The sequence below is a fragment of the Bos mutus genome, chromosome 8 (genome assembly GCF_027580195.1).
Source record: "Bos mutus isolate GX-2022 chromosome 8, NWIPB_WYAK_1.1, whole genome shotgun sequence".
NCBI lineage: Eukaryota > Metazoa > Chordata > Mammalia > Artiodactyla > Bovidae > Bos > Bos mutus.
In genome coordinates, this window is record NC_091624.1 from 86,673,370 (window position 1) to 86,700,976 (window position 27,607).

The 27,607-nt window shown below is 39.4% G+C and overlaps 1 protein-coding gene across 2 annotated transcripts in view; it reads left to right on the top strand.

The window, feature by feature from the left end:
* Positions 1–27,607, top strand: part of ADAMTSL1 (ADAMTS like 1) — a 495,660-nt gene that overhangs the window by 196,142 nt on the left and 271,911 nt on the right. For both annotated transcript variants that reach the window (XM_005889557.2, XM_070375945.1), the window contains exons 6-8: positions 10,541–10,615; positions 15,599–15,756; positions 25,308–25,419. In XM_005889557.2, coding sequence (XP_005889619.2) covers positions 10,541–10,615; positions 15,599–15,756; positions 25,308–25,419 — 345 coding nt within the window. The remainder of the gene's footprint in view (positions 1–10,540; positions 10,616–15,598; positions 15,757–25,307; positions 25,420–27,607) is intronic.

Genomic DNA, 27,607 nt, shown 5'->3' on the forward strand with positions numbered 1-27,607 from the left:
GACCTGACATTCCACGTTCCTATTCAGTATTGCTCTTTACAGCATTGGACCTTCCTTCTATCACCAGTCACATCCACAGCTAGGTATTGTTTTTGCTTTGGCTCCATCCCTTCATTCTTTCTGGAGTTATTTCTCCACTGATCTCCAGTAGCATATTGGGCCCCCTACTGACCTGGGGAGTTCCTCTTTCAGTATCCTATCATTTTGCCTTTTCATACTGTTCATTGGGTTCTCAAGGCAAGAATAGTGAACTGGTTTGCCATTCCCTTCTCCAGTGGACTACATTCTGTCAGATCTCTCCACCATGACCCGCCCGTCTTGGGTTGCCCCACGGGCATGGCTTAGTTTCATTGAGTTAGACAAGGCTGTGGTCCTAGTGTGATTAGATTGACTAGTTTTCTGTGAGTATGGTTTCAGTGTGTCTGCCTTCTGATGCCCTCTTGCAACACCTACCATCTTACTTGGGTTTCTCTTACCTTGGGCGTGGGGTATCTCTTCACGGCTGCTCCAGCAAAGCACAGCTGCTGTTCCTTATCTTGGACAAGGGGTATCTCCTCACCTCCACCCTTCCTGACCTTCAACGTGGGGTAGCTCCTCTAGGCCCTAGGTTGTATTATTCCCAGTTGCTGCTGTAACAAATAACCACAAACTTAGTGGCTTAAAGCAACACAATTATTTTATAGTTTTGGAGAGTCAGAAGTCTATAGTAGGTCTTGCTGGACTAAAATCAAGGTGTTAGCAGGGCTGTATTTCTTCTGAAGGGTCCATTTTCTTTGATTTTTCAGCTTTTGAAGGCTGTCTACAAGCCTTGGCATCTTCAAAGCCAGTAACAGCATCTTCAGATCTTTCTATGACTCTAACCACCTCTTCTCTCTCCCTTTTCCAGTTTAAAGAAGTTTTGTGATTATATTTGGCCTACCTAGATAATCTAAGATGCTGTTTCTATTTTAAGGTGAGCTGATTAGCAACGTTTTTCATCAGCAACCTTAATTCCCCCTTTTCATGTAACATATTCATAGGTTCTGGGGCTTAGGATATGGACGTCTTTGGCAAGAGGAAGGGTGAGGAATTATTCTGCTGGTCACACATGTGCTTATTTCCTCCTTGATGTAGTATTAATTAAAGTTACTTGCCAGTTTTTAAAACAAACGTTTTGGTTTCCTGCTGTTGAGTGTTGAGAGTTTACATGTGCTGAGAACAAGTCCTTTGTTGGATTTGCAACTTAAAAATATTTATACCTTCTTTTTTCAAAGTTGCTCAACTTTATCTTTCACAAAGCAAAAGCTTTGAATTTTGATGAATACCAGTTTATTTTTCTCTTTCCATGGATGGTGCCTGTAATGTCATATCTAAGAACTCCTTGCCTAATCCCAGGTCACAAAACTTTCTTCTGTGTCTTCTTCTGAAAGAGTTATAGTTTTATATTTTACCTTTAAGTCTATGACCTCTTTTCAGTTAATTTTTATATAAAGTATGTTTTATGTGTAGGTTGAATTTTTTCTTTAAGGATGTCCAATTCTTTCAGCCATGTATTGAAAAGTTGATCTTTTCTCCCTTGAATTGTTTTTAAAACTATCAGAAATTCATTGTCTGTCTCAGTGTGGGTCTACTCCTGGGCTCTCTCTTCTGATCTTTGTGCCAGTTCTTTCACCAATACTGCATTGTCTTAGTTATTGTAACTTTAAGCCTTAAAATCAGGTAGTTTGATTTCTCTAATTTTATTCTCCCTTTCAAACTCATTTTAGCTATTATATGCTAATTCCTTTGACCTTGCATATAAATTTTACAATATGTCCATATATACAGAAAATCTTGCTGGGACTTTTAATTTTGTTCATTCTATAGGTTGATTTGGAGGGAATTGATGTATTTTATATGTGACGATATCAACCTATGAGCGCTTCATGTCTAGGCATTTATTTAGATCTTCTTTGATTGCTTCATCAGTCCCTTTTTAATTTTCAGCATATATTTTAGTTAGACTTATACCTCTTTCAACATTTTGCAGCTATTACAAAGGGCATCATATTTTCTATTTCAGTTTCCAGTTGTGTATTACTAGTTTATTTTGGCTATTTTATGAACTTGCTAAACTCACTTAATAGTTCTGAGAGTTTTTGAGTTTTCTGCATAAACAATCATGTTGTTTATGAATAAGGATGGCTTTAGTTTCTCCTTTTCTATTTGTAAACCACTTATTTATTAATGGCCTTACCATACTGGCAAGGATGTCCAGTACAATGTTGAGCAGACATGGCAAGAATGGCTATTCTTAACCTCCTGCCAATTTTAAGGGGGAAAGCATTCAGTTTTGCACCATTGAGTATGATGTTAGCTGTAGGTTTTTTGGTAAATGCTCTTTATCACCTTGAAGAATTTCTGTTCTATTCCTAATCTGCTGAGCATTATTCTCTTGAATGGATGTTCAATTTTGTCCAATGCTTTTTCTACCTCAACTGATATGATCATGTGAAAGTTCCTTAAACTTTTATTATAATGGATAATATTAATTGATTTTCAAATAATCAACCTTGTATTCCTGAGATAAACTCAACTAAATCATGATGTGTTATTCTTTATATGAATTACTGAATTTGATTTTCCAGTATATTGTTTGTGAGTTTTTAACATCCATGTTCATGAGAGATAGTTGTCCATTTTGTCCTTTTTTATACCATCTTTGTCTGGTTTTGGTATCAGCATGATACTGACCTCATGCCATGAAATGGGAAGTCTGTTCACTTCTCTTCTGTTTAGTGGAAGAGAATGTGTTTAGTGGAACAGATTGATGTTATTTCTTCTTCATGTGCTCGGTAGTATTTACCAGTGAAATTCTTTGGACCTAGAGTTTTTGTTGTTGTTTTTACTTAAGCTTTTCAACATAAGGAATAGAGTTACAGTAACTGTTTTAATTGATTTATTTTTCTTTTCAAGTATGAGTGTATTTGAGGGAGTTTCTTTGCATGCTGGGTAATTTTTGACCTAATTTCAGACACTGCAAATTTTATCTTCTTGGATACTAGATATTTTTGTATTCCTATAAATATTCCTGACTTTTGCTCTAGAAGCGGTTACTTGGAATCAGTTTGATCCTTTTGGTTCTCAAAATTTGATAGATGGACCAAAGCCACATTTGGATTAGTGATAACTAATGTGCCCTGCTACTGAGACAAGACTCTTCTGAATACTCAATGTTCCATGAATTATTTAACTTTCCAGCCTGGCTGCTGGAATAACATATTCTCAGTCCTAGAATTGTGTTGGTTCTATTTTGTGTTTCCCTATTTATGTAGTTCTTTTCCTGGCCTCAGGGTGCTTTTTCACATGCATGTACTGAGGTTGCTTTTCACACACATGTACTGATTAGTATATGGATCACTGCTGAACACCTAAAGGAATGGTCTTAAATCTCGAGTCGTCCACGTATTCCTCTCTTCTCTCTGGACCCAGAGGGATAACCTGTCCTTCAAACTCTAGTCACCTTGATGTCTTTGGACCCTTATTAGCTTTGTCTCCTTAACTCAGGGAAGCCTCCAAGCTCTATCCAAGTTCCCACTTCCATGGATGGCCTGGAAAAGTCTTTCAAGGCAGAATTTGGGCTGGGCAATGTTAAGGTTCTTCTCTTGTTTTCCAGAATCCCAGAAATTGCTGTCCTTTTTTGCTTAATATTCAGGGTCTTGAAAGTCACTCTTTCATACAGTTTTTTCTGACTTCTTGATTGTTTCAGGCAGGAGGTTAAGCCTGGGCCCTGTTCCTTCATCTTGACAGGAAACAGAAGTTTTGACCCTGGGTTCTTGATTCAGTTTTGCAATTATGTAGAAGCAGCCTGCTTTCGGCTCCCACTTTGGAAATGTTAAGTGCTTTTGATTATTTATCTCCTTACAACTCCCACAACAATTTGGTTCCAAGAGGTTAAATACCATGTTCCACTATCGTCTTGTCATCTTCTTCCATGCTGCTGACATCCACTGTGCAAATTTGATGTATTGCCTGTGTTGACGTTGGTTGGTACCTATGTAGGCAAAAATAACTGTGACAGGGATACTACCTCTGTGAGAGAGAATATAAATGCTATCGACGGTGCAGTGCATTCTGACTTTATATATATACATATATCTATATTCTGATGTGAACAATTGTTCCTCTTCGAATCAATTATATATGATATTTTGACTCTAGTGACAGTAGGACTTTGTAACTGATTAGAGGTAAAGGATGTCTCCAAAGGTTTTGACCTAGGCATCTGTAGGGATGAAGTTCCTCAGCAGGAGAGAAGGCTACACTTGGTCTGGCCTATTCAGTATGCATCCTCCGTTGCTCAAGTGCCGATAAACAGTAGGGATGGGGACAGGTTCTGAAAGCCTCAAACCCTCAGTCTCACCTTAGTTTGTTGTATATATTTTAATACTAATAAAGTTGTCATGAAGAGAAAAAAAAAAAGCCATTCAAATCTCCTCAAGCTTGGCAGACTATTGGGAATTCCCTGGCAGTCCAGTGGTTAGGACTCCACACTACACTGCCAAGGGTGTGGGTTGGATCTCCCTGGTTGGGAGCTAAGATCCTGCAGGCCATATGCTATGACTAAGTTAAAAAAAAAAAAAAAAACTATTGACAAACTAGTTTTTCACTTATAGTTAATTTACAATATTGTGTTAGTTTCTAGTATACAGCAAAGTGATTCAGTTACATATATATGTGTGTATGTGTGTGTTGTACTTAGTCGCTCAGTCACATCCAACTTTTTGCGACCCTATGGACTGTAGCCCGCCAGGCTCCTCTGTCCATGGGGATTCTCCTGGCAAGAATACTGGAGTGGATTGCCATGCTTTCCTCCAGGGGATCTTCCCAACCCAGGGATCAAATCCAGGTCTCGCGCATTGTGGGTGGACTCTTTACATCTGAGCCACCAGGGAAGCCTATGTATCTATGTGTATATATATATAATATACATATCATTTTATATATGTGTATATATATTCTTTTTCATATTCTCTTCTATTATGGTCTATTACTGTATTGAATGTAGTTCCCTGTGCTATACAGTAGGACCTTGCTATTTATCTATTTTGTTTGTAGTAGTTTGTATCTGCTAATCCCAAACTCCTAATTTGTCCCTCCCCCATCCCCTTTCTTCTCTGTTAACCATAAATTTGTTTTCTACATCTGTGAGTCTGTTTCTGTTTTGTAAATCAGTTCATTTGTCTCATATTTTAGATTCCACATATAAGTGATATCATATATTTGTCTTTCTCTGACTTACTTTGCTTAGTATGATTTCAGTATCCCTGCATGTTGCTAAAAAGGGAATTACTTCATTCCCTTTTATAGTGGTGAATTGTTTTCGTCTATATGTTATATATCTTATTTATCCATTCATCTGTCAATGGACATTTAGGTTGCTTCCATTAGCGCATTATTTTGATCTGTAGCCAACTATATTAATAGTGGCTCTTTCATTTAAAAAATAATAATAAGATTAACTATCAGCTTCATAAGCTTACAGAGAAGAATCTCTAAAAGCGTGAAACTTACCAACAGGTCTAAAAACAAGACAAGCTCAGATATCAGGATGGGAAATCCTGTCTTTTAAAAAAATTATTATTGTCAAGTTTTCTGATACAGCAATGAATCACATGAATAAATCCATATATGACAAAATTAAAAACAAATATAAAAGGTTTATTGAAAAATGTGAAATATATATACATTTGTAGATTTTTGAGGAAATATTTTAAGTAAAATTGTTGAGAACAGTTTTTTGGGGAAAGGGCTTTTACATCCTATAAATGTGAAATGACAGAATTTTTGATTCCCATGGAAAACTTGTCTCTTTAACTGAGAGAGAGTATCTAATTTCTGAAGGAAGTCAGAATTGCTTACTAATAACCTAGAAATATGTTCTGTTGATTGGCATCATGGTTCTGTCAACAAAGCCAGAACAGATTAGAGCAGATGCATTTGATCATAGGGCAGTGTGCCTTTGTGGGAAGGGCATCCAAGAAATGCACAGCCTGGTAAGAAAGAATGTAGCCACCTACCTTACTAGCCATGCTGCTGCTGCTAAGTCGCTTCAGTCGTGTCCGACTCTGTGCGACCCCAGAGACGGCAGCCCAGCAGGCTCCCCCGTCCCTGGGATTCTCCAGGCAAGAACACTGGAGTGGGTTGCCATTTCCTTCTCCAATGCATGAAAGTGAAAAGTGAAAGGGAAGTCGCTCAGTCGTGTCCGACTCTTCACGACCCCGTGGACTGCAGCCTACCAGGCTCCTCCGTCCATGGGATTTTCCAGGCAAGAGTACTGGAGTGGGGTGCCATCGCCTTCTCTGAGCCATACCAACCAAATTAATCATTCAGGAGGAAGGTGATAAAACCAGCCTTCTCACACATTCTCTAGTGTCTTTTTTTAACCATTTTTAATTGAAGTATAGTTAATTTGCAGTGTTGTGTTAGTTTTATGTATACAGCAAAGTGATTCAGTTATACAAACACACACACATATATATTCTTTTTCATATTATTTTGCATTATAGGTTATTGCAAGATATTGAATATAGCTCCCTATGCTATATAGTCCTTGTTGTTTATCTATTTTATATATAGTAGAAGGCGATGGCACCCCACTCCAGTACTCTTGCCTGGAAAATCCACGGACAGAGGAGTCTGGTAGGCTGCAATCCATGGAGTCACTAAGAGTCGGGCACGACTAAGCGACTTCCCTTTCACTTTCCATTTTCATGAATTGAAGAAGGAAATGTCAACCCACTCCAGTGTTCTTGCCTGGAGAATCCCAGGGTCGGGGAAGTCTGGTGGGCTGCCGTCTGTGGGGTCGCACAGAGTCGGACACGACTGAAGCGACTTAGCAGCAGCAGCAGCAGCAGTGTGTATATATATATATACAAATCCCAAATTCCTAGTTTATTTCTCTCCCCCACCTGCTATCCCCTTTGGTAATTATAAGTTTGTTTTCTGTAAGTCTGTTTCTATTTCATAAATAAGCTCATTTGTATATTTTTTAAGATTCCATATATAAGTGATATCACATGATGTTTGTCTGACTTATTTCACTTAGTATGATAATCTCTGGGTTCATCCATATTGCTGCAAATGGCATTACTTCATTTTTTTTGTGGCTAAGTAATAGTCCATTGTTAATTGGAACCTTCTTTATCAATTCCTATGTTGACAGGCATTTAGGTTGCTTCCATGTTTTGGCTGTTGTAAATAGTGCTGCAATGAACATTGAGTTGGTGGTGATTTGGACGCTAAGTAGTGTCTGACACTTGTGACTCCATGAACTGTAGTCTGCCAGGCTCCTCTGTGTGTGGGTTTCTCCAGGCAAGAATACTGGAGTGGGTTGCCATTTCCTTCTTCAAGAACACTGAGTTGCATGTATCTTTTTGAATTATGGTTTTCACTGGCTATATGCTCAGGAGTGGAATTGCTGGATCATATGGAAGCTCTATTTTTAGTTTTTTAAGAAACCTCCATGCTGTTCTCCAAAGTGGTTGCACCAGTTTCCTTTCCCACAGCAGTGTAGGAGGATTCCCTTTCCTCCACTCCCTCTTCTCCAGTCTCTTAAACACCCCTCTGTGCACCATACTGCATTCGACAGCAAGTAGAAGAATCTTCCAACCCATCCCTAATCACTGAGAATTTATCATCAAATGAGACAATTATTAATACATCTGTAACTCAAAGACTGGCTTTTTATCAATATGTGGCAAATAAAATTAATTTTTTTCCTATCTTGCTTTTTTGCCAAGTGAAGAGCACCATATCTCAAAGTATATTCTGAGATGTATCCGACAGTGTGAAAAGACAATACATAAAAAGTTTCCATGGGTAAACACATTGGGAACACACTAGTTAAATAGAGTGAAATGGAATTCTTTGGTTCAGGGATCTTAAGAAACTAATGTGCTTGGGAATTTCCATGATTGGAGTATGGTATGTGGTATTTCCCTGCATATTTTATCTTAGGTCCCTTTTGTAGGAACCATAATGTTGGACGAGTGGTTTGTCTTCTTTGTCACTGAAATGTACCTGATATGTGGGCTTCCCTGGTGACTCAGCAGCAAAGAGTTTGCCTGCAATGCAGGAGATGCAGCTTCGATCCCTGGGTTGGGAAGATCCCCTAGGGAAGGAAATGGCAACCTACTCCTGTATTTTAGCCTGGGAAATCCCATGAACAGAGGAGCCTAGCGTGCTTCAGTCCTTGGGGTCACAAAGATTCAGACACGGCTTAGCAACAACAACATGAAGCTTGATACTAGGAGACACTCAGATAGTATCTATAGAATAAAATAATCAATTTGGCAGTTGCCTGATGACCTACCAGTTGTCTGTTCACCCTTTATAGAACCATAGGAGGATAAGCAGGGACTCTTCCTACATCTGGTGCTGTGCATTGCTGACTGTTCAAGTTGGCACTAGCCCGAATTCTCCGTATTTCTCTTTGACATAGCAAGAGCAGAGGGCAATCTGGAGACATTCCATCTTGCCTGGTCTACTCTCTCCATCCTACCCTCTTCCCCCAACAACCTTCTAGGCTCTTCTCCATCTTCCTTGGGGAGTGTACAAAAGTGACTGTGCCAGCCAAAAGCTTGAGTTAATTGGGTTAATGCCCCCGCATGTGGAAAGTGAGTCACTTCTCAGCAGAACAAGAGGGAGGCTGCTGAGCCATGTGGGGGTCAGAAGCCCACTGCTGAGCACTGCAGGGCCAGAGAGCTTTCCTTTTACTTGCACTTTACTTGACCTGTGGATAAACAAAGACTTTCTATTTCTAGAAAGCCCATTGTTTTAACTGCTTTGAGTTTCTTTTATAAGCTTAAATACCCATGGCTTAATGCAAGATGTTTAAAGCTCTAAGGGCCCAGTCTCAACATTTGTTTTCCTTTTCTGTATTCCCCTTATATATTTTGTTCTTCTGTGCCACAAACTCTTAGCTATCCAAAATCCAGCCTTTTCTTTAACAGTGCCTGGCATTAAAATACAACTAAAAGGTTGTAATGTGTGTAGAATGTTCAATATTGTAGAAAACTTGATAAATGTAACCTTTTAGGGAAGAAATTGGGAGCATATGATTCTTCTTTCTCATTCAGCTGGCTATGAGCTCTGGGCCTTGGAGCATTTAAAAACATCATCAAAGTAAACAGCATTTCAATCTCCGTCCTTAAGGATACTTGGAATAGACAGATAAAATGATATTTACAAAATACCTACTGTGTTCCAGACTATATGTCTGCTTGGTATACATATCTATAGTCATACTTACATCTGCTAACAGTAGTATGTGAAGTAAGTGTTGGTTTCACTGTTTTACAGAGAAACTAAGAGTCAGAGAAGTTAGAGAATGTCTGAAATTCATTTATTGAAATTAAATTCTCCCAAAGACAGGATGATAATGTTAAGGTTCAGAGAAATTGGCTAGCTTTGGGGATTCTTTTACTCAAATGAAATTCTTCCAGTGATAGATAGGATGGTAATGTTTAATGCTGGAAAGATGGGAAACAAAGAATCCCACAGAGTTTCTGAATATGCTGATGAGTTTAAAAATGCCTGCCTTTCTGTTGTCTTCTGAAATGCCCTCCTGGTCTTTGACCTTCTGTTACTTATTATACTTCTCAGAGGCCTCATTTCTTCATCATTAAATCGGAATGATAGCATCCTCTTTGCCCATATTATAAGTTTGGGGTGACGGAATAAATAGTAAAGTTTAGGGGAAAGTGAAATTCTTCAGTGCTATGCAAATATAAAGGATTCATTTCACAAATAGAGTTCTAAATGAGCACACCTATGATGTGTTTGAGGTACATGTTATATTCCTCTAATTTTTTAGCAAATGTAGGTTTTAGGAGTGCTTCCACTGAATTGTGGCTCAGTTTTCAGATAGGATGAAAATTGAATAATTTCTAAAATAATCTCTAATTCAGTCAATTTTTAAAAATTTTCAAAATCAAGAGGGAATGTTGGGGGAATGTTAGTAAACATTTATGGAACACTCACAAAATATAGTATTAGCTGTAGATAGTGTGAAGGATATTAAAGAATGGAAAGCATGATTTCTGACCTAGAAAGTTAAAAAAATACAAGATAGTGCCTTCTGATCTGTGGTACTCATCCAACATACTCACTTTGCTCAAGGGAAAGCCAGATTTTAATATAATCAAATCTTCTTTAGAGCATTAGAACTTATTTTCTTTTTGTAATTCTATACAACTGCTCCAGTTTAAAATATGAGGATACAGGATCAGGTTTTAACATTAGAAATGAACACTTGTAAATTCTTTTTTCAATATGTCACAATTCATATATTTTTTTCAAAGGCCAGATCCCTATGAATTAGCAAGTGACCAGCTTTTTCAGCATATTTTATTTTGTAGAAAGTGTAAATTTTGATTCCCACATATTGGTGTTCAGATTTTAAACACATTTTTAAAAGATTGTCATTTGGGGGTGTTTGTAAATCAGTGCCTTACATAGGACATAATCAGTAATTTTGTATCAAATTATGTGTTTTAAGATTCTGCTTTTTTCTCTCTAGTGGACAACACAGTGGTTGGTATTCCCTATGGAAGCAGACATATTCGTCTTGTCTTAAAAGGACCTGATCACCTGTGTAAGTAAACTCAGTTGTTGACTTTTGGATATTGAGAATTTTAGTCATTATTCTGTTTTTTTTCTCCCCCCCCAGAAAAGATTACGATTTAGGAATACAAATCTTAATTCTCTATCATAATATGGTATTTTGAGTACTTTTATTTCTTTTTCAGTTGCCTAGGAGATAGCAGAAACCTCTCTGGTTATTACCTCTAACCACAGTCATCCTGAAAGATGCAAAATTGATGCTTCCAATAGATTGTTCCTGAGTTAAGCACATGTTTATGATTTTGTGCATGTTATTTCTCATTCTCTCTCTTCTTCCTCTTCAGTCAATCTCAGTCTTTTCCTTGCCTCACCTCTTGTTTTTCTTCTTCTTTCCAACCTTCCCTCCCTCTTCTTCATTCTTTTAAATTTCTACTTTCATGCTCCATTACTTCATCAATTTAGAGGAATATAGAAACTCCTCACAATCTTAACCCAATGGCATTTAAAGAGAACTGTGGGGTCTAAATAAGCACACCAGGTAGAAAAGATAATGCAAGACCCTAACATCTTGAAGATAGCTTTTGGAATTCAGGATTGAAGGGTAATCATAACCCCAAAGATCAAATGGTAGCAGGGTCCAACCAGAGCCTGGGCAAGAATTGATCTTTAGTCATGCCAAGCCAGCAGTACATAGCCACATCTTTTTTTTTTTTTTTTACCATGTAGTGTTGTTTAGATGGAAACTTGTAAATCACAAGGAGAAAATTATAGGCTATAAACTAGGAGAGAATAGGACAGGATATGCCAGCATTCTCTGCAAAATTCACTTTCACTGAAAGACTTCTCTTCAGTTGGTCCCTTGAGCATTTCTGATCTCCGCTGTGACTGTTCCTAGCTTCCTCCAGAACCATCTATCATCTGCTTTCTCTTCCCTCCCACACACTTGTCTAAGAAGCCAATTTAGGTAGCAAGCATTATCTTTTGGCAATTGGATTATAAATGAAATCATTCCAGAAAGACAAACAAGAGGGAGACAAATTGGAGCCTGTGAAAGTTCAGAGAGCCTACTGAAGTCTTTCTAAAAATAAAAATAATTGCATGCCATGGGAAAGGTGGGATTTAAGAGGTCATGTGACATAAAGGAATAAGTAAGGTACAGTCCAGGCAAAGTCAAAAGATTCTGGGAAACCACCTTATATGGACCCAAGTCCTTTTTTAACCCTGAACAACCCCCCAAAATATATTGTTCACATGTCCAAGGATGATATATGTTTGTACACTATTACCATTCAAATGATTTGTTTTTCCCCTTGAGAACTGGACAGAATTAACTGCTGGTGTAACAACCTCAGTCAAAAAAAGTATTTTTCTGTGCAATGAGAGGCTAAAAAAAAAGTCTAGACCAGTCCATCACCAAATGGCGGACTTACTCCTCATTGCAGAAGAAAGGACCCACCCAAAGGAATAGATGTAAGAGGAAAATTCATTTTTATAAATGTAGTGGCATCCCAGACTTCCTAATTGTATGATTCCTAAGAAGCTGAAGAATTGGCTTTGTTTGATTTAATTACTTTAGAGATTGGATAGGTGAAGCTTCAGATGATAATCATAAATGATGGAAAGCAAAACAGAATCTGCTTTTTCTGCCAATAGGCATACTATTGATAACATATGTATAACTAAGGCAGTTTTGATGTTTGGAATATAACTCAGTAAAATAAATGTGTGAATAAATATTGCCCTGTTTTTCTTGCAGCCCTTTTATCCTTGAGTCCCAGAAGCTGGCCCAATATGAGTCCAGCTGTAAATATTTAGGGAGCTTCTCTAGTGGCTCAGATGGTAAAGAATCTGCCTGCAATGCAGGAGACCCAGGTTCAATCCCTGAGTCAAAAAGATCCACTGGAGAAGGAAATGGCTACTCACTGCAGTATTCTTGCCTGGAGAATTCCACAGAAAGAGGAGCCTAATGGGCCACAGTCCATGGAGTCACAAAGAGCTGGACACAACTAAGTGACTAACACACGCTCCACATGAGTAGATAGTCTGTCCAGGCCCAGCCCATCGTTAGTCAGAAGTATTTTGGGAAAGATAGCTGGGAGGCCTGGTGATGAAACTGAATCAGATACTCAGGCTTAGATCTTCATGAGTTTTCCAAAACTAAGTTAATTTATGTCCTGGAGATCCCTCCACAAATTAGCGGAGGCAGCTGGAGGAGGGAAGGCTAGGGAAAAGAGACACAGAGCTGCTTCCCTCTGATGATAACCACTATGCTTCTCCCACTCCATGTCGTCTGCATGTGCCTTATATTCTTCCATGAGGTCCTCCCTGCACTGGGGCCTGGGTGGAAGGCCAGACCTACTCCCAGAGAAGGGCTGCTCGACTTCATCTGGGACATGGGCATTAATTGGACACTGTTTTCTACCCATTGCTAGTCCTTCTAGTAGGAAACTTGAAGTAGACATCTAGAGTAATTTATTGTAACTAAATTGGGTATCTTAGTGCCTCCAGAGACCTGAAAACTGTCCTTAACTCCAAAACCTCAATCTACAGAATGTACAAGAGGGGAGTCATTCTGACTAAATGACTAGGAGACCCAGATCCCTACTGTACCAGGGATTGTTTCTGCTAAACAACCCTTGCCAAAACCAAGGGTCTTTGTGCAAGTTTTAAAACCATTGTTAGACTTAGTCTATCCATGTTTCTAGTGGAGGTGATGGAATTCCAGTTGAGCTATTTCAAATCCTGAAAGATGATGCTGTGAAAGTGCTGCACTCAATAGGCCAGCAAATTTGGAAAACTCAGCAGTGGCCACAGGACTGGAAAAGGTCAGTTTTCATTCCAATCCCATAGAAAGGCAATGCCAAAGAATGCTCAAACTACGTCACAATTGCACTCATCTCACACACTAGCAAAGTAATGCTCAAATTTCTCCAAGCCAGGCTTCAACAATACGTGAACCGTGCACTTCCACATGTTCAAGGTAGATTTAGAAAAGGCAGAGGAACCAGAGATCAAATTGCCAACATCCATTGGATTATCTAAAAAGCAAGAGAGTTCCAGAAAAACATCTATTTCTGCTTTATTGACTATTCCAAAGCCTTTGACTGTGTGGATCACAGCAAAATGAGGAAGATTCTTAAAGAGATGGGAATACCAGACCACCTGACCTGACTCTTGAGAAATCTGTATGCAGGTCAGGAAGCAACGGTTAGAACTGGATATGGAACAACAGACTGGTTCCAAATCGGGAATGGAGTACATCAAGGCTGTATACTGTCACCCTGCTTATTTAACTTATATGCAGAGTACATCATGAGAAACGCTGGACTAGATGAAGCACAAGCTGGAATCAAGATTGCTGAGAGAAATATCAATAACCTCAGGTATGCAGATGACACCACCCTTGTGGCAGAAAGTGAAGAAGAACTAAATAGCCTCTTGATGAAAGTGAAGGAGAGTGAAAAAGTTGGCTTCAAGCTCAACATTCAGAAAACTAAGATCATGGCATCTGGTCCCACCACTTCATGGCAAATAGATGGGGAAACAGTGGAAATAGTGATAGACTTTACTTTTCTGGGCTCCAAACTCACCACAGATGGTGACTGCAGCCATGAAATGAAAGATGCATACTCCTTGGAAGAAAAGTTATAACCAACCTAGACAGCATATTAAAAGCAGAGACATTACTTTGCCAACAAAGGTCCGTCTAGCCAAAGCTATGATTTTTCCAGTAGTTATGTATGGATGTGAGAGTTGGACTATAAGGAAAGCTGAGCACTGAAGAATTTGATGCTTTTGAACTGTGGTGTTGGAGAAGACTCTTGAGAGTCCCTTGGACTGCAAGGAGATCCAACCAGTCCATCCTAAAGGAAATCAGTCCTGAATATTCATTGGAAGGATTGATGCTGAAGCTGAAACTCCAATACTTTGGCCACCTGATGTGAAGAACTGACTCATTGGAAAAGATTCTAATGCTGGGAAAGATTGAAGGCGGGAGAAGGGCACAACAGAGGATGAGATGGTTGGATGGCATCACCGACTCAATGGACATGAGTTTGAGTCAACTCTGGGAGTTGGTGATGGACAGCGAGGCCTGGTGTGCTGCAGTCCATGGGGTCACAAAGAGTCGGACACGACTGAGTGACTGAACTGACTGAACTGAACCACGTTTCTTCATGTACCAGGCAATTATTCTAAAGTACTCAATCACATGAGAATTTAACCTGCTTTGAAATATATATCAAAATTACCCTCCTCCCCAGCATGCTCTGATTTCCTAAAACAAAAGATGCTGCCTAGGCTTTGTCACTGGGCAAATTCAGATTGGAATGCTCCAGGGATCCAGACGTTCTTCTCTCCATCCTAAGTTCTTATGAGCTGCCATATAAGTACACAGGACTGAATTTAAAAAGGATTTTAAAAAGAAAGAGAAGTAAAGAGGATAGTTAGTTCTCTGTCTTTAAGCCACTGTAGTTTTTTTTTTTTTTTTTTCATTTTGAACAATAGCCCATGTGCAATAAGTAACCACAAAGTATCAATAACTGCAAGGTAACACATGAATATCAAATTACCCAATGAGTGCTTAAGGAACTCAGAGAGGTACCCTGGGTCTCATAGACAAAAAGGAAAACTACTGGGTAAATTTGAGACTGAGGGCTGTAAAGACTGAAATCAATAAGATGTATGGGGGATGAGATGGTTTAGTCCAAAGAATATGGTTGTGGTAAATTAGGGTACCCAAATGAAGTCATCCAGGGAATTGAAGATTTTTTGACAGGGAGCCCTGAATTCTTGATTAATAACTTTTAAAATAATTTCATTTGCTGCATCAATTCCTATGTGATCCAGCAGTGCCTATCTATTTTGTTTCTATCACATTTCAAATATGTCAGCCCTATAAAGAATGATACTTCTCCCTCTTGTAGCTCTAGATTTTGTATGGGATGTGCTTGCGTGTGGTCTGTGGTAGCCCTGGGAACATCTTTCTTTCCTCTTCCTGTGTTTGATTATGTAGATCTGGAAACCAAAACCCTCCAGGGGGCTAAAGGTGAAAACAATCTCAGCTCTACAGGCATCTTTCTTGTGGACAATTCTAGTGTGGACTTCCAGAAATTTCCAGACAAAGAGATACTGAGAATGGCTGGACCACTTACAGCAGATTTCATTGTCAAGGTGAGCCCGTTTTCAAGCCACATCTGAACTAGTATTACTTATAATCCCCTGAAGAAAGAGAGACTTTAGGCTTTGACATAGATTGGAAAGCTTGTTATCCAGGAAATGTTTAATTCAAGGGTGTTGAGCTACAGGTGGCACAGCGGTAAAGAATCTGCCTGCCAGTGCAAGAGACTCGGGAGACGTGGGTACGATCCCTGGGTCAGGAATATCCCCTGGAGTAGGAAATGGCATCCCACTACAGTATTCTTGCTTGGAAGATCACATGGACAGAGAATCCTGGTGGGCTACAGTCCTTGGGGTTGCAAAGACTCAGATGCAACTGAGCAAGCGTGAGCTACTTTATAAGAACATGCAATAAGAACATGGATAATTTTAAGGTTCTAGGAAGAAAATACATACATACATACATTTATATATATTTGTGTGTGTATAAGCTAGTAAAAAGACCTCCCCTCAAAAAGCCAGCATATGATGAGTTAGGGATACGTACCATTTTTAAAACAAACTAGGGTACAGTCATTGACTCATATAAGGTATCCTCAGTCAAAGAGAAAGGCAAATTAATGATCCATAGACTTTATCATGCTTCCAGTTGCAAGTTGTTTTTTTCCTCTTGTACTGGCAACAAGACCAAGCTGTTTCCTTCTATCAGAGCGTCCCTACTCTTCAACGTAATATGAAACACATTGCTGGAAGCAACATACACATTCTGTAGGGAAAATGTATATACTCAAAGAAATGTTTGGGAATCCCAATAAAATAAAACATATTTTCTTTCCTTCAGTAGGTCAGAAGGACTAGAAGGATTTCAGCTGTAAAGCTGTAAAACTTGTAATGTGTCCAAGACTCCATAAATTTTTCATCATGGGACCTGAAGCCAGAGGACATGTGATTTAAGCCAAGGCTTGATGACCCAATGGCAGCTGGAAGTAGGGATGCATTTAGGAAAATGTGATGGGCAATGAGGTTGCATGAAAGAAGGGTTCCAGAGTTCTGTCCTCTGTCTCCATCTGCGTGGTAACCCTTTTTAATTCAGTCCAGATGCCAGCTACATGCCCATGAACAAGTACCCACAAACCATCAGAGATAGCTCACAATAGAAATGACATTGCAGGTAGTTAAATAATTTCAGTTTAACAAACAAATACAGTAAAAAATGAGAGCTATCTTAGTTTTTGAAGCCCTTAGAATAAACCACTTACACTAATTTACCTAGTGGCCTTAAAAGAGTTAATACACACACTGAAAATACAGAATTGAATTCAAGTAACATTATCCACACTGGAACAGTTCGCAGAATTGTCAAATGCATTTCATATGGCCAGCTGCCTTCTGCACATCACCCACGGGGACAATGCGCTCAATGTGTCCAAAATTGGACTTGTCTAGCCCCAGAAACCTACTTTATCTTCTTTATTTCTTGTGGAATACCACACTGTTTACCCAGCCAAGTCAGAAACCTGTGATTCACACCCTTTCCCTTCTCCTGTATACCCCTAGTTAGACGTTAAACTCTGTCAGCTCTACCTCCATGCCATCTCTCAAGACCGTTCTTTCTTCTCTGTTCTTGCCACCGTCTCTTAATTTAGGTCTATGTGTTTCTCACCTGAATTAATGTGATGGGCTCTGAATGAGTTTCCCAGCTGCTGAGCCATTGTCTATACCGCCTTCAGAGTGAGTTTTCTAAAAACTGGAGTGTTTTCCCTGTTCACGATCCTGCATTGCCCCTCACTTCCACTCCTTGCTTTGGGACTAAAATGCAAAGCCATAGCCCAGCACGTGTAACTCTCAATAATCTGGATTCTGTCTACGTTTCCCACCTCAGCTTTGAGTTTTCCTCTCCTGTTTCAGTCAACTGTATGACTGACAAGTCCTCCAACATCTTGCACTCTTTACCTTCACGCAATGCTGTGTCCTCTAGCTGCAATGTTCTTTTCTTCTTGCATTCTCTTCCCTAACTCATATTTGTACCTCAGGACTTTCCCCTTCCAGAAGCATTCTGTGATTCGACCCTAGATTCCAATTTACATCACATCTCCCCTCTGTGTGTTCCTCAAAAGCAGAATTATATCTGTCTTCATAGCTCCATAAAAAGCCCAATAAGCACCAACAAGCAACTTTCACCAGATGGCAGTTGCTGAAGTGGAACAGAGGTGACATCTTCTTTCTGCCTGCAAGGACACTGAGCCTGAGGGAAGTTGAGTGACATTCCTTAGCTCAGGCCAGTGACAAGCCAAGACCGAAGATATCTCCTTACTTCTGTCTCCAACTCTTTTTAGTCTTCTGCGTTGCTTCTAAGAGGGTTTCCCTGATGGCTCAGATGGTGAGGAATCCACCTGCAATGTGGGAAACTTGGGTTTGACCCCTGGGTCAGGAAGATCCCCTGGAGAAGGGAATGGCTAAGAGGATATTTTTTTTCCTCTCTGTGTATAAGTACATATTAAAGGAAAAATTAACTTCGGGGAACTTTGTGATAACTTCCTAGATCCTAGCAACCTGTAAATATCTTCTTTCAAAAACAGGCCAAGCTATCATTTTAGTGATTTTTTTTTCATTATATCCTGTTTGGTGACCTAGCTTCAGGTTGCAAATGAGAGGAGATGAAAGTTTCATTAGAAAAGATCAGAATCAAATAAATGTAAAATTAGTATAAAATAGATTATCATTTTTAAAAATCCTTTTACTCAAACTTGAAAATGAGCAAGATAATATAAGAAGATATAAAATAAAAAGAACAAAATTACTTTTATTCCCAGTGATTTATAATGAAGCAACCTTTTCTTCCTTAATTTTCCCCAGGGAATAGCTGAAAATAAAAGATTACCTTTTGCTTATTTATCATCTTTCATGATTTCAGTGCTTAAAAATTATATACACAGTTTATAATTCAGTTTTCAGTGTCATTCAAAGTATAATCTCTTTTTCATTATGCACTTGTTTAAGCAACAACTTCCTTTCTGAATGAAATACATCGGGGTCAGAATGGTACTTTGTCAACATCTCCAAGGAACTTTATTGTCAAAATACCATTTTTGCTTTTTTAAAAGAAAAAGACTTTTTGCATGAAAGAAAGATTTTTCTCACAGTGAGAATTGCTATATATTATTTTTTGGAATCTCTTTTTCTGGCCACCTTTACAAATGGACTAAGCACTCATCTTTTTTCCTAGGGAAGCCATGTCTTCCAAAAATTTGTAATTCATATGTTGGCTGTACATTTTTGGCAATGCTAGTGTAGAGGGGTAAAAAAGATAGACACTCTAGAATTGTGGATATTGTCCTGCTTCCTGGAGGTGTGACCTTGAGTATGTTGTTTTACCTCCTGGAACCTATTACTTATTTGAAAAATGGTAATAAGAATCTCTCCACATAGTCTTTGTGAGGAATTGAATGAGGTAGTGCGTATAAAAGCAAATAGAACTGAATGACTTCCTTTCCATCTTTTCAAATGCTTTAACTTCTGGTCAAACTTTTTACAATACTCTCTCTACACCATGGCATACAACCACTTCTCTGAAGATGGTCCGAGGTTGATTGATTTACAAGTGGTATACCCAGGAACAGTTTGGCAGGTGTAGCTATAAGACAAATGGATGTAGGCACACCTATAATCACATTAACTGTTGAGGATGATTGGCTATTGGCTAGATAATTATCTGGCTTAGCATCCCCTTCTTCCCCTACCAGGCTATCTTTTCAGAAGCTACAGACCCAGTAAAAGAGAAGGACCTTCCCAGATAGAAGAGGGTTTTTTTTTTAAGTCATTCTTTTTCTGGAGAAGGCAATGGCAACCCACTCCAGTACTCTTGCCTGGAAACTCCCATGGATGGAGTCCATGGGGTCTCAAAGAGTCGGACATGACTAAGCGACTTCATTTTCACTTTTCACTTTCGTGCATTGGAGAAGGGAAATGGCAACCCACTCCAGTATTCTTGCCTGGAGAATCCCAGGGACGGGGGAGCCTGGTAGGCTGCTGTCTATGGGGTCGCACAGAGTCGGACACGACTGAAGCGACTTAGTAGCAGCAGCAGCAGTATTCTTTTTCAGAACATTGAACTTAGCTCTTCTTGTGAAAGCAGCTAAGGCATATTTATAAGTATTCAGTTTGAACTATTTTTAAAATTTAAGAAAGCCATATTAGCAGAAGGAAAAAGCAATGAGTGAGTACTTAAGCCATCAAAGTAGCCAAAATACACTGCAGAATGGGCTTCCCAGATGTCACTAGTGGTAAAGAACCCCCTGCCATTGCAGGAGACATAAGAGACATGGGTTCAACCCCTGGGTCGGGAAGATCCCCTGGAGGAAGGCATGACAACCCACTCCAGTGTTCTTGCTCCTCATGGACAGAGGAGCCTGGTGGGCTATGGTCCATATGGTCACAAAGTCAGACACAGACACAGTGACTTAGCACACACATGCAGGGACTGAAGAATAATAACCAATCATCATACTCAGAACAAGAACACTGATTCACAATTCATATACTGACAACTAAAGAACAGTTATTTCCTAAAGAGCATAATTTTCTAAATGCATTACATTTTCATAGTTGGGGAATTTGATTAGGAAGATTGATAGCATAATTTTTGCCTAAGCACTCTAAGGAATAGAAAGCTGGTGGTTTCTATTTGCAAAGTTAGGATATTTAAGTAGAGATGACACCTTCATATTTCTTTCTGGACAGACTTAAGCATGAAAGTGAAAGTAAAAGTCGTTCAGTTGTATCTGACTCTTTGCAACCCCATGGACTATACAGACAATGGAATTCTCCAGGCCAGAATACCTAAGTGGGCAGCCATTCCCTTTTCCAGGGGATCTTCCCAACCCAGGGATTGAACCCAGGTCTCCCACGTTGCAGGCAGATTCTTTACCAGCTGAGCCACAAGGGAAGCCCAAGAATACTGGATTGGTAGCTTCTCCCTTCTCCAGCAGATCTTCCTGACCCAGAAATCAAACTGGCATCTCTTGCATTGCAGGCAGATTCTTTTCCAACTGAGCTATCAGGGAAGCATAACCCCATACATAATTCAGCATCCCCCAAATTTTTATTAAAGGTGAAACAATAAGCAGGGCTCCTAAGCAGAAATCACATACATAAAGTTATGAGAGTTCACTTCATGAAGTAAGTTTACAGAACTTTCATGTGTATTCTTCTCCAAGGAGATTCTTCATGCCTGAGGCAGCTTGACTTTGAAATATGGTATCCGCCCTTTCCTAGTTCATGATGCTGTTTGAGAGAAAAAACACTGAGTAGGAATTTTGAAATAGTGATGACTATAATTAAGTACCAAAATAAAATGAACAGATAGTAAAAGCTACAGATACTTGCTACAAGCTAATGTGATAAAGATAGACTTTGTGAAATTTGGGCAGCCTGTGAATCTTGGGTAGGATTGAAATCATCATTTCCTTTCTCTCATGGAGGCTGAACTTTGGCAAATGTTTAAATACAGATTGATTTCACCCTGCCACCCAGCCTGTCTCTAGATGCCCACCCCATACTTGTCCACCTATGCTTATACAAAGGGAAAACCATTTTTGTAAGCCAAACATTCTAGAGAGGAAAACACTAAATTAACTATGGGGGAAAAAAAGAAGCATGTAATAAATAGTGATTCATTTTCCTACTCAACCTTTACAGGTAGTGATTCATCCAATAAATATGCTTCTTTATGCCAGTCAATTCTAATTACTGTATACTGCATTTCTTGTTGAGTTCCCCACCTTGTTTTACCAATGGTACAGCTAGGTTGAAGACAGAGTCAGAGAACCAACTCCTCACCTTTCTCTGACACTGAGAGTGGCAGGCCCCGGTCCAGTCCTGCCTCCTCTGGCTCCACTCTGCTCAGTTCTCTGCCCTCCTTCTCCATATGAGCACCGAGACCAGCCTTCCATTAGACCTTAGTTTGCCCTGCCTCAGCATCTTAGTCCTGACACATTGCTTCCACCTCTTTGTTCCTTAGCCAACATTACAGTTATTATTTCCAAAGAAGCATCTCTGATCTACTACCCTACTCAAGTACTTTGGGCAGTAAATCCATAGCCAACATCTCTCATGCAACCCTGAGCCAAGGGCCTGTGGGCTGAACTGTTATCTATGTCTCCCAGTACTGAGGTCTGGCATTCTAGGAGGACTAGAAAACACTATAGGAAGTGTAAAAATAAAGTTGGGTGCTAACATTTTTTTTCATTATTTTTACTGAATAACCTCGAATCTTAGCATTTCCAACTGTTAAAACAGTGGAAAAATTGAGTCTATGTTTTATTCCAATAATAACTAGCATTTTTATAAGCCTTTTCTGCTACTATCCTGTTTAAAGCGATAGCTTTCATAGGAGGGCAGAAAGTACTATTGGGCAAGGACTATGTTGTAACAATCTGCTTCTTTTTATGAATTTTATCAACATAATCAATTTTACCAACACTTTATCAAAAAGAAATGATTGGAATCTTCAAGAAAACTTCAAGATGTATATAAAAATGTAACCTTTATTGAATGCCTTTGTGCTGTGTTTAGTTGCTCAGTCATGTCCAACTCTTTGTGACCCCATGGACTGTAGCCCTCCAAGCTCCTCTGTCCATGGGGATTCTCCAGGCAAGAATACTAGAGTGGGTTGCAATGCCTTTCTCCAGGGGATCTTCCCAACCCAGGGATCAAACCCACATCTCCCACATTGCAGGCAGATCCTTACTGTCTGAGCCACCAGGGAAGCCCAAATGCCTCAGTCTACTATATTTTAATTTGGGGATATTCTCGCAGTTTGTGCTAAGTTGCCTCAGTCGTCTCCAACTCTTTGCAACACCATGTACTGTAGACTGCCAGGCTCCTCTGTCCATAGGATTCTCCAGGCAAGAATACTGGAGTGGGTTGCAATGCCTGCCTCTAGAGGACCTTCCCAATCCAAGGATCAAAACTGCATCTCTTATGTCTCCTGCATTGGCAGGTGGGTTCTTTACCACTCTTGCCACCAAATTCTCAAGAAGCTGTAAGGTTTCCAAGAATTTGTCACAAATAATAGTTTGCAATTCTGAAAATGCTTGAAAGGACCATAATCAGTATCATTCATTGGTTGGTTCATTCATACATTCATTCAGCAATTATTTGAATACTTGCTGTGTGCCAAGCACTGTGGATGATGCTGAAGAAAGAGGAGTATGCAAGATGAATGATACTTGCCTTTGCAGAGTTTACAAATGGAAGATAAAGGCAATAGAATGACAACTATACCAGTATTAAGTATTTGTAGCCACCTAAGTGAATATCTTGGGGGGCTCCAAAATCACTGCAGATGGTGATTGAAGCCATGAAATTAAAAGACACTTACTCCTTGGAAGGAAAGTTATGACCAACCTAGACAGCATATTAAAAAGCAGAGACATTACTTTGTCAACAAAGGTCCGTCTAGTCAAGGCTATTGTTTTTCCAGTAGTCATGTATCGATGTGAGAGTTGAACTATAAAGAAAGCTGAGGGCAGAAGAATTGATCCTTTTGAACTGTGGTGTTGGAGAAGACTCTTGAGAGTCCCTTGGACTGCAAGGAGATCCAACCAGTCCATTCTAAACGAGATCAGTCCTGGATGTTCTTTGGAAGGAATGATGCTAAAGCTGAAACTCCAGTACTTTGGCCACCTCGTGCGAAGAGTTGACTCACTGGAAAAGACTCTGATGCTGGGAAGGATTGGGGGCAGGAGGAAAAGGGGATGACAGAGGATGAGATGGCTGGATGGCATCACCGACTCGATGGATGTGAGTTTGAGTGAACTCTTGGAGTTGGTGATGGACAGGGAGGCCTGGCGTGCTGCAATTCATGGGGTCGCAAAGAGGCGGACATGACTGAGCGACTGAAATGAACTGAACTGAACTGAAACAAGCAGTTAGATATCCTGTATCTGACACATAAGACTGAAAAATACTAATCGGTAGGCCATGCTCCGCTTCTGTGAAAGACAGGGTATTGCTTCAGCTGTTTTTGCTTTAAAGTAGGAAATCATATCAATGTTTATTTTAATCAGGAAAAACTGGGATGCTCCATGGGTCAGAATCCTCGCATAATGTGAGATATTCTATAGCTTTCCTCTCATCTTTGCACTTTGCAATGCTCCCAGACTTTCTGAGGAACATCTCATATTCTCATCCCAGTGCCAAAAACTGATACAGGGGTTAGCACCTGATCCTTCTTTCTTTGCATCCTAGGTGCTTAATTGTTTCTAAACTCAGTAGCAAAATAAAATAAGGTTATCTTAAAAAAAAAGCTGAAGCCCAAACCCATCAATTTTTCCTAGGTAAAGGGCAGTTGGAACAATGCTAAGCTTGAAAACATTAGCAAAGACGTACGGGACATGAATCTGTGGACTGTTGCTCCTCTAACTGCCAGGATGGAGTTGGAGTAGAAGGTGGTCCACCAGGCTTTCCATAGACCTTCCTTCAGTATAAGAAATAGCCCAAGCCTTGCCTTTGCCCAACTGTTCAAATACTGTATGTCATTTGTCTTTGTAAAAGCAGTGCATTGTTCCTGTTGGATACTTTTCCTTCTCTTTCAGTTTGACTTTGTTTCCTCAACCTGTATTTTTAAACTATTAAAGAATTATTAAGAGTTTGAAAGAACTGCCTCACATTCCCCTCTTTTAAAAAAACAAAAGAGCTATAATTTTCATAAACACCTGTTTTATTTGAAATAAATGATTTTGTAATGTAAGTTGGTGCTTTTCAAAATTTGACTTCTGGACTCTCTACATTTAAATTGCCTGCATCTCTGGGCTTGAACTCAGGAATTTACATTTCAGTGAGCTTACCATTGGTAACTTTGCACATTAAGATCTATCAATCACACCATTGCCAGGAAACTCGAAGTATGTCTCAGAGTGAGATAGTGACAGTGAAGTCGCTCAGTCGTGTCCGACTCTTCGGGACCCCATGGACTGTAGCCTACCGGGCTCCTCCATCCGTGGGATTTTCCAGGCAATAGTACTGGAGTAGATTGCCATTTCCTTCTCCAGCAGATCTTCCCGACCCAGGGATCAAACCCAGGTCTCCCGCATTGTAGACAGACGCTTTACTGTCTGAGCCACCAGGGAAGTCTCAGAGTGAGAGGAGCTACTTAATTCTTTAGCTCTTTATTTCTCTTGAACAGTGACAGTACCTTTAGTTTTTTTTGAAGCAGATTGCATTTATAATTTTCTTAGAACAAATTATCTACTTCTGAACCTACATTGAAAAATTCACATAATGTTACCTGTTGTACCAGAGAGGGTGAAACTAAAAGAGGGTGAGGGAGTCAGTGGCTTCGGATACACTTGCTAGAATCACACGTTGAGACCTTGTTCTGTGGCCGCAGAACTGAAGTAATGATAGTGATGGTTTCTGCAAGGACCATTTGCTGGTTAGATGGTAAGATGGGTGAAGCTGCCATTGCCCCTTCTCTCCCAGTGTGGTCCTTGACACAACCTGAGACCATCATCACTACCACACATCCTTGTCCAAGCTACAAGGAGCCCAGAGGGCACCCCTCCGTCACACTAGTTCCTGTGCTTTGCCGTTGTCTCCTACAGATTCGCAGCTCGGGGCCTGAGAACAGTACAGTCCAGTTCATCTTCTATCAGCCTATCATCCACCGATGGAGGGAGACGGACTTCTTTCCTTGCTCAGCAACCTGTGGAGGAGGTAATGCTGTTCACTTAGTCTAGAAGCTCTTGGCATCCATGAGGGAAGACTCAGCTGCTTTAAGAATAGAGTTGCTTTAGCATATGGAAGTGCTGTGTGGACCAGATTCTTTCATCTCAATGGGGCCAAGTCCTGAAGCCTTCCCATGAGGTAGATACCTCAGTCCAGATGCCCCATGCACGTTTTCTGGCTGTAGAGTCCCATCAGAGGAAATAGTCTTTCCTTCTTTCCTTGATTCATTTAAGTTCAGAACAAGCAATATCATGGCCTGGCAACAACTTAGTCTGGAGGCAGTTCTGTTCATTTGAGAACAAACTATTCCTCTGGCTGAATGAACTTATCTATTCAGGAAACAGATGAAGATTGTTTGTCAGGTCTTCTGCGTAACATGATGTATCTAAGAAGAATCAGAAATTAATTTAAAGAAAATAGTTTATTACTAGGGAAAAAAAAATCAATGTACTGTAGACTTAGGCTCAGTTCTTTTTCAGCTCTACCCCATCATCCGTGCAATAAAAGGAATGCCACTTGCCTTATTTATACTTTATTTTTTTTCCTTTTTTTTAAATTTTATTTTATTTTTAAACTTTACATAATTGTATTAGTTTTGTCAAATATCAAAATGAATCCGCCACAGGTATACATGTATACTTTAAAACACATCTCTCCTGAAAAGTCACCAGATGAATTCCAATCTCTGCTCCATCATGTCTGTAACATGAACAGCATTTTGTGTTACTGGAAAAGGTTCCCTCCCCACCTCTTTTCTTTAATGATTACTTAAATGGCTACATAATAATTTATTTTGATTATTTTATAATAATTTATTTAACTATATACTTACAGAAGATCATTCATTTCATTTAAACTTTTCTTTTATAATGTAATGAATAGCTTAATACCTAAGTATTTTTCTCCCTTCATATTATTTCCTTGGACTAAACTCATAAGAGTTTCAGAATTTTTGTGGCTATTGGCATATGTTACCAGAATTCTTTCCAGAAGGGTAATCAGCAGTCTATGAATATTTTAGTTTTATTGCCAAGTGAGCCAGTTATTTGTGGAGTACCTTTTTGAAAATTTTGGCAATTTAACGGTTATAAAATTGTATGTCTGTTCCTTTAAAAATGAGCACATGAAATAAATTCTAGCTCCATCTTCATGAAAGCCTGTTAATTGGCACTGTTTAAGTAACTAATCCACACATGTATAACTGTATTATTTTGACAAGAAAAAAGGATAGTACCTCAAAATGGAGACAAATGACTATCCATTAATTCTCATAAAACTATAAGAACATATAAGTCATCTTCAGCTGTGTTACCTATGTCTACATAATGTGAACAAACAGTTGAAAATGAGGTTTTATAGAGCAGTGTTAGATTTTACCTTAAAAATAAGTGTTTTCCCTTGGTTGTTACATAATTATTAATTCAACATTTTAAACATTTCAATAAAATAATGTTTCCAGTCGCTCTGTCTGTGCTACATAGAAAATTACTTTGTTTAAGAAGAAAGTGCCAATTACTTTGATGTTTATGGGAATACATTGTTTTGATATACCTGTTAATGACTAACACAGGAAGCAGTTTCAAAAAAAGAAATCTAAGAAATTATTTTTCTTTTTTTTTTCATAAAAACCATGTTTTGAGAGAATAGCACTTCAATAATAGGCCTGTTGTGACAGTTTCACACAGGGCTGCTGTTGGAGTGCAATTACAGTAACCTTGATAATGGCTTACTATATAATAAGACAATTGATGTTAGATTCATATATAAGTCAAACACTTTGGGCTTTATTTTCCTCACATCTAAGTGAAGAAGTAGAACCAGCAGCAGTTCACAAATGTGTTGAGCTTTCAAACCCTTTCCTCAAAGGAAATCATATTAGGAAGCCAGATAAAGGAACATTGCTCAGAGATCTGAAGGATGTAGAAACCAGCCTCTGGTAGCTCATACAGTAAAGAATCTGCCTGCAACGCAGGAGACCCAGGTTCGATCCCTGGATCAGGAAGATCCCCTGGAGGAGGGAACGGCAACCCACTCAAGTAATCTTGCCTGAAGAATTTCATGGACAGGGGAGCCTGGCTGGCTATGCAGACCATGGGGTCATAGAGAGTCGGACACGTCTGAGTGACTAACACTTCCCTCACATTTCATGGACCGTAGTTTGAAAATCTCTGAGGAA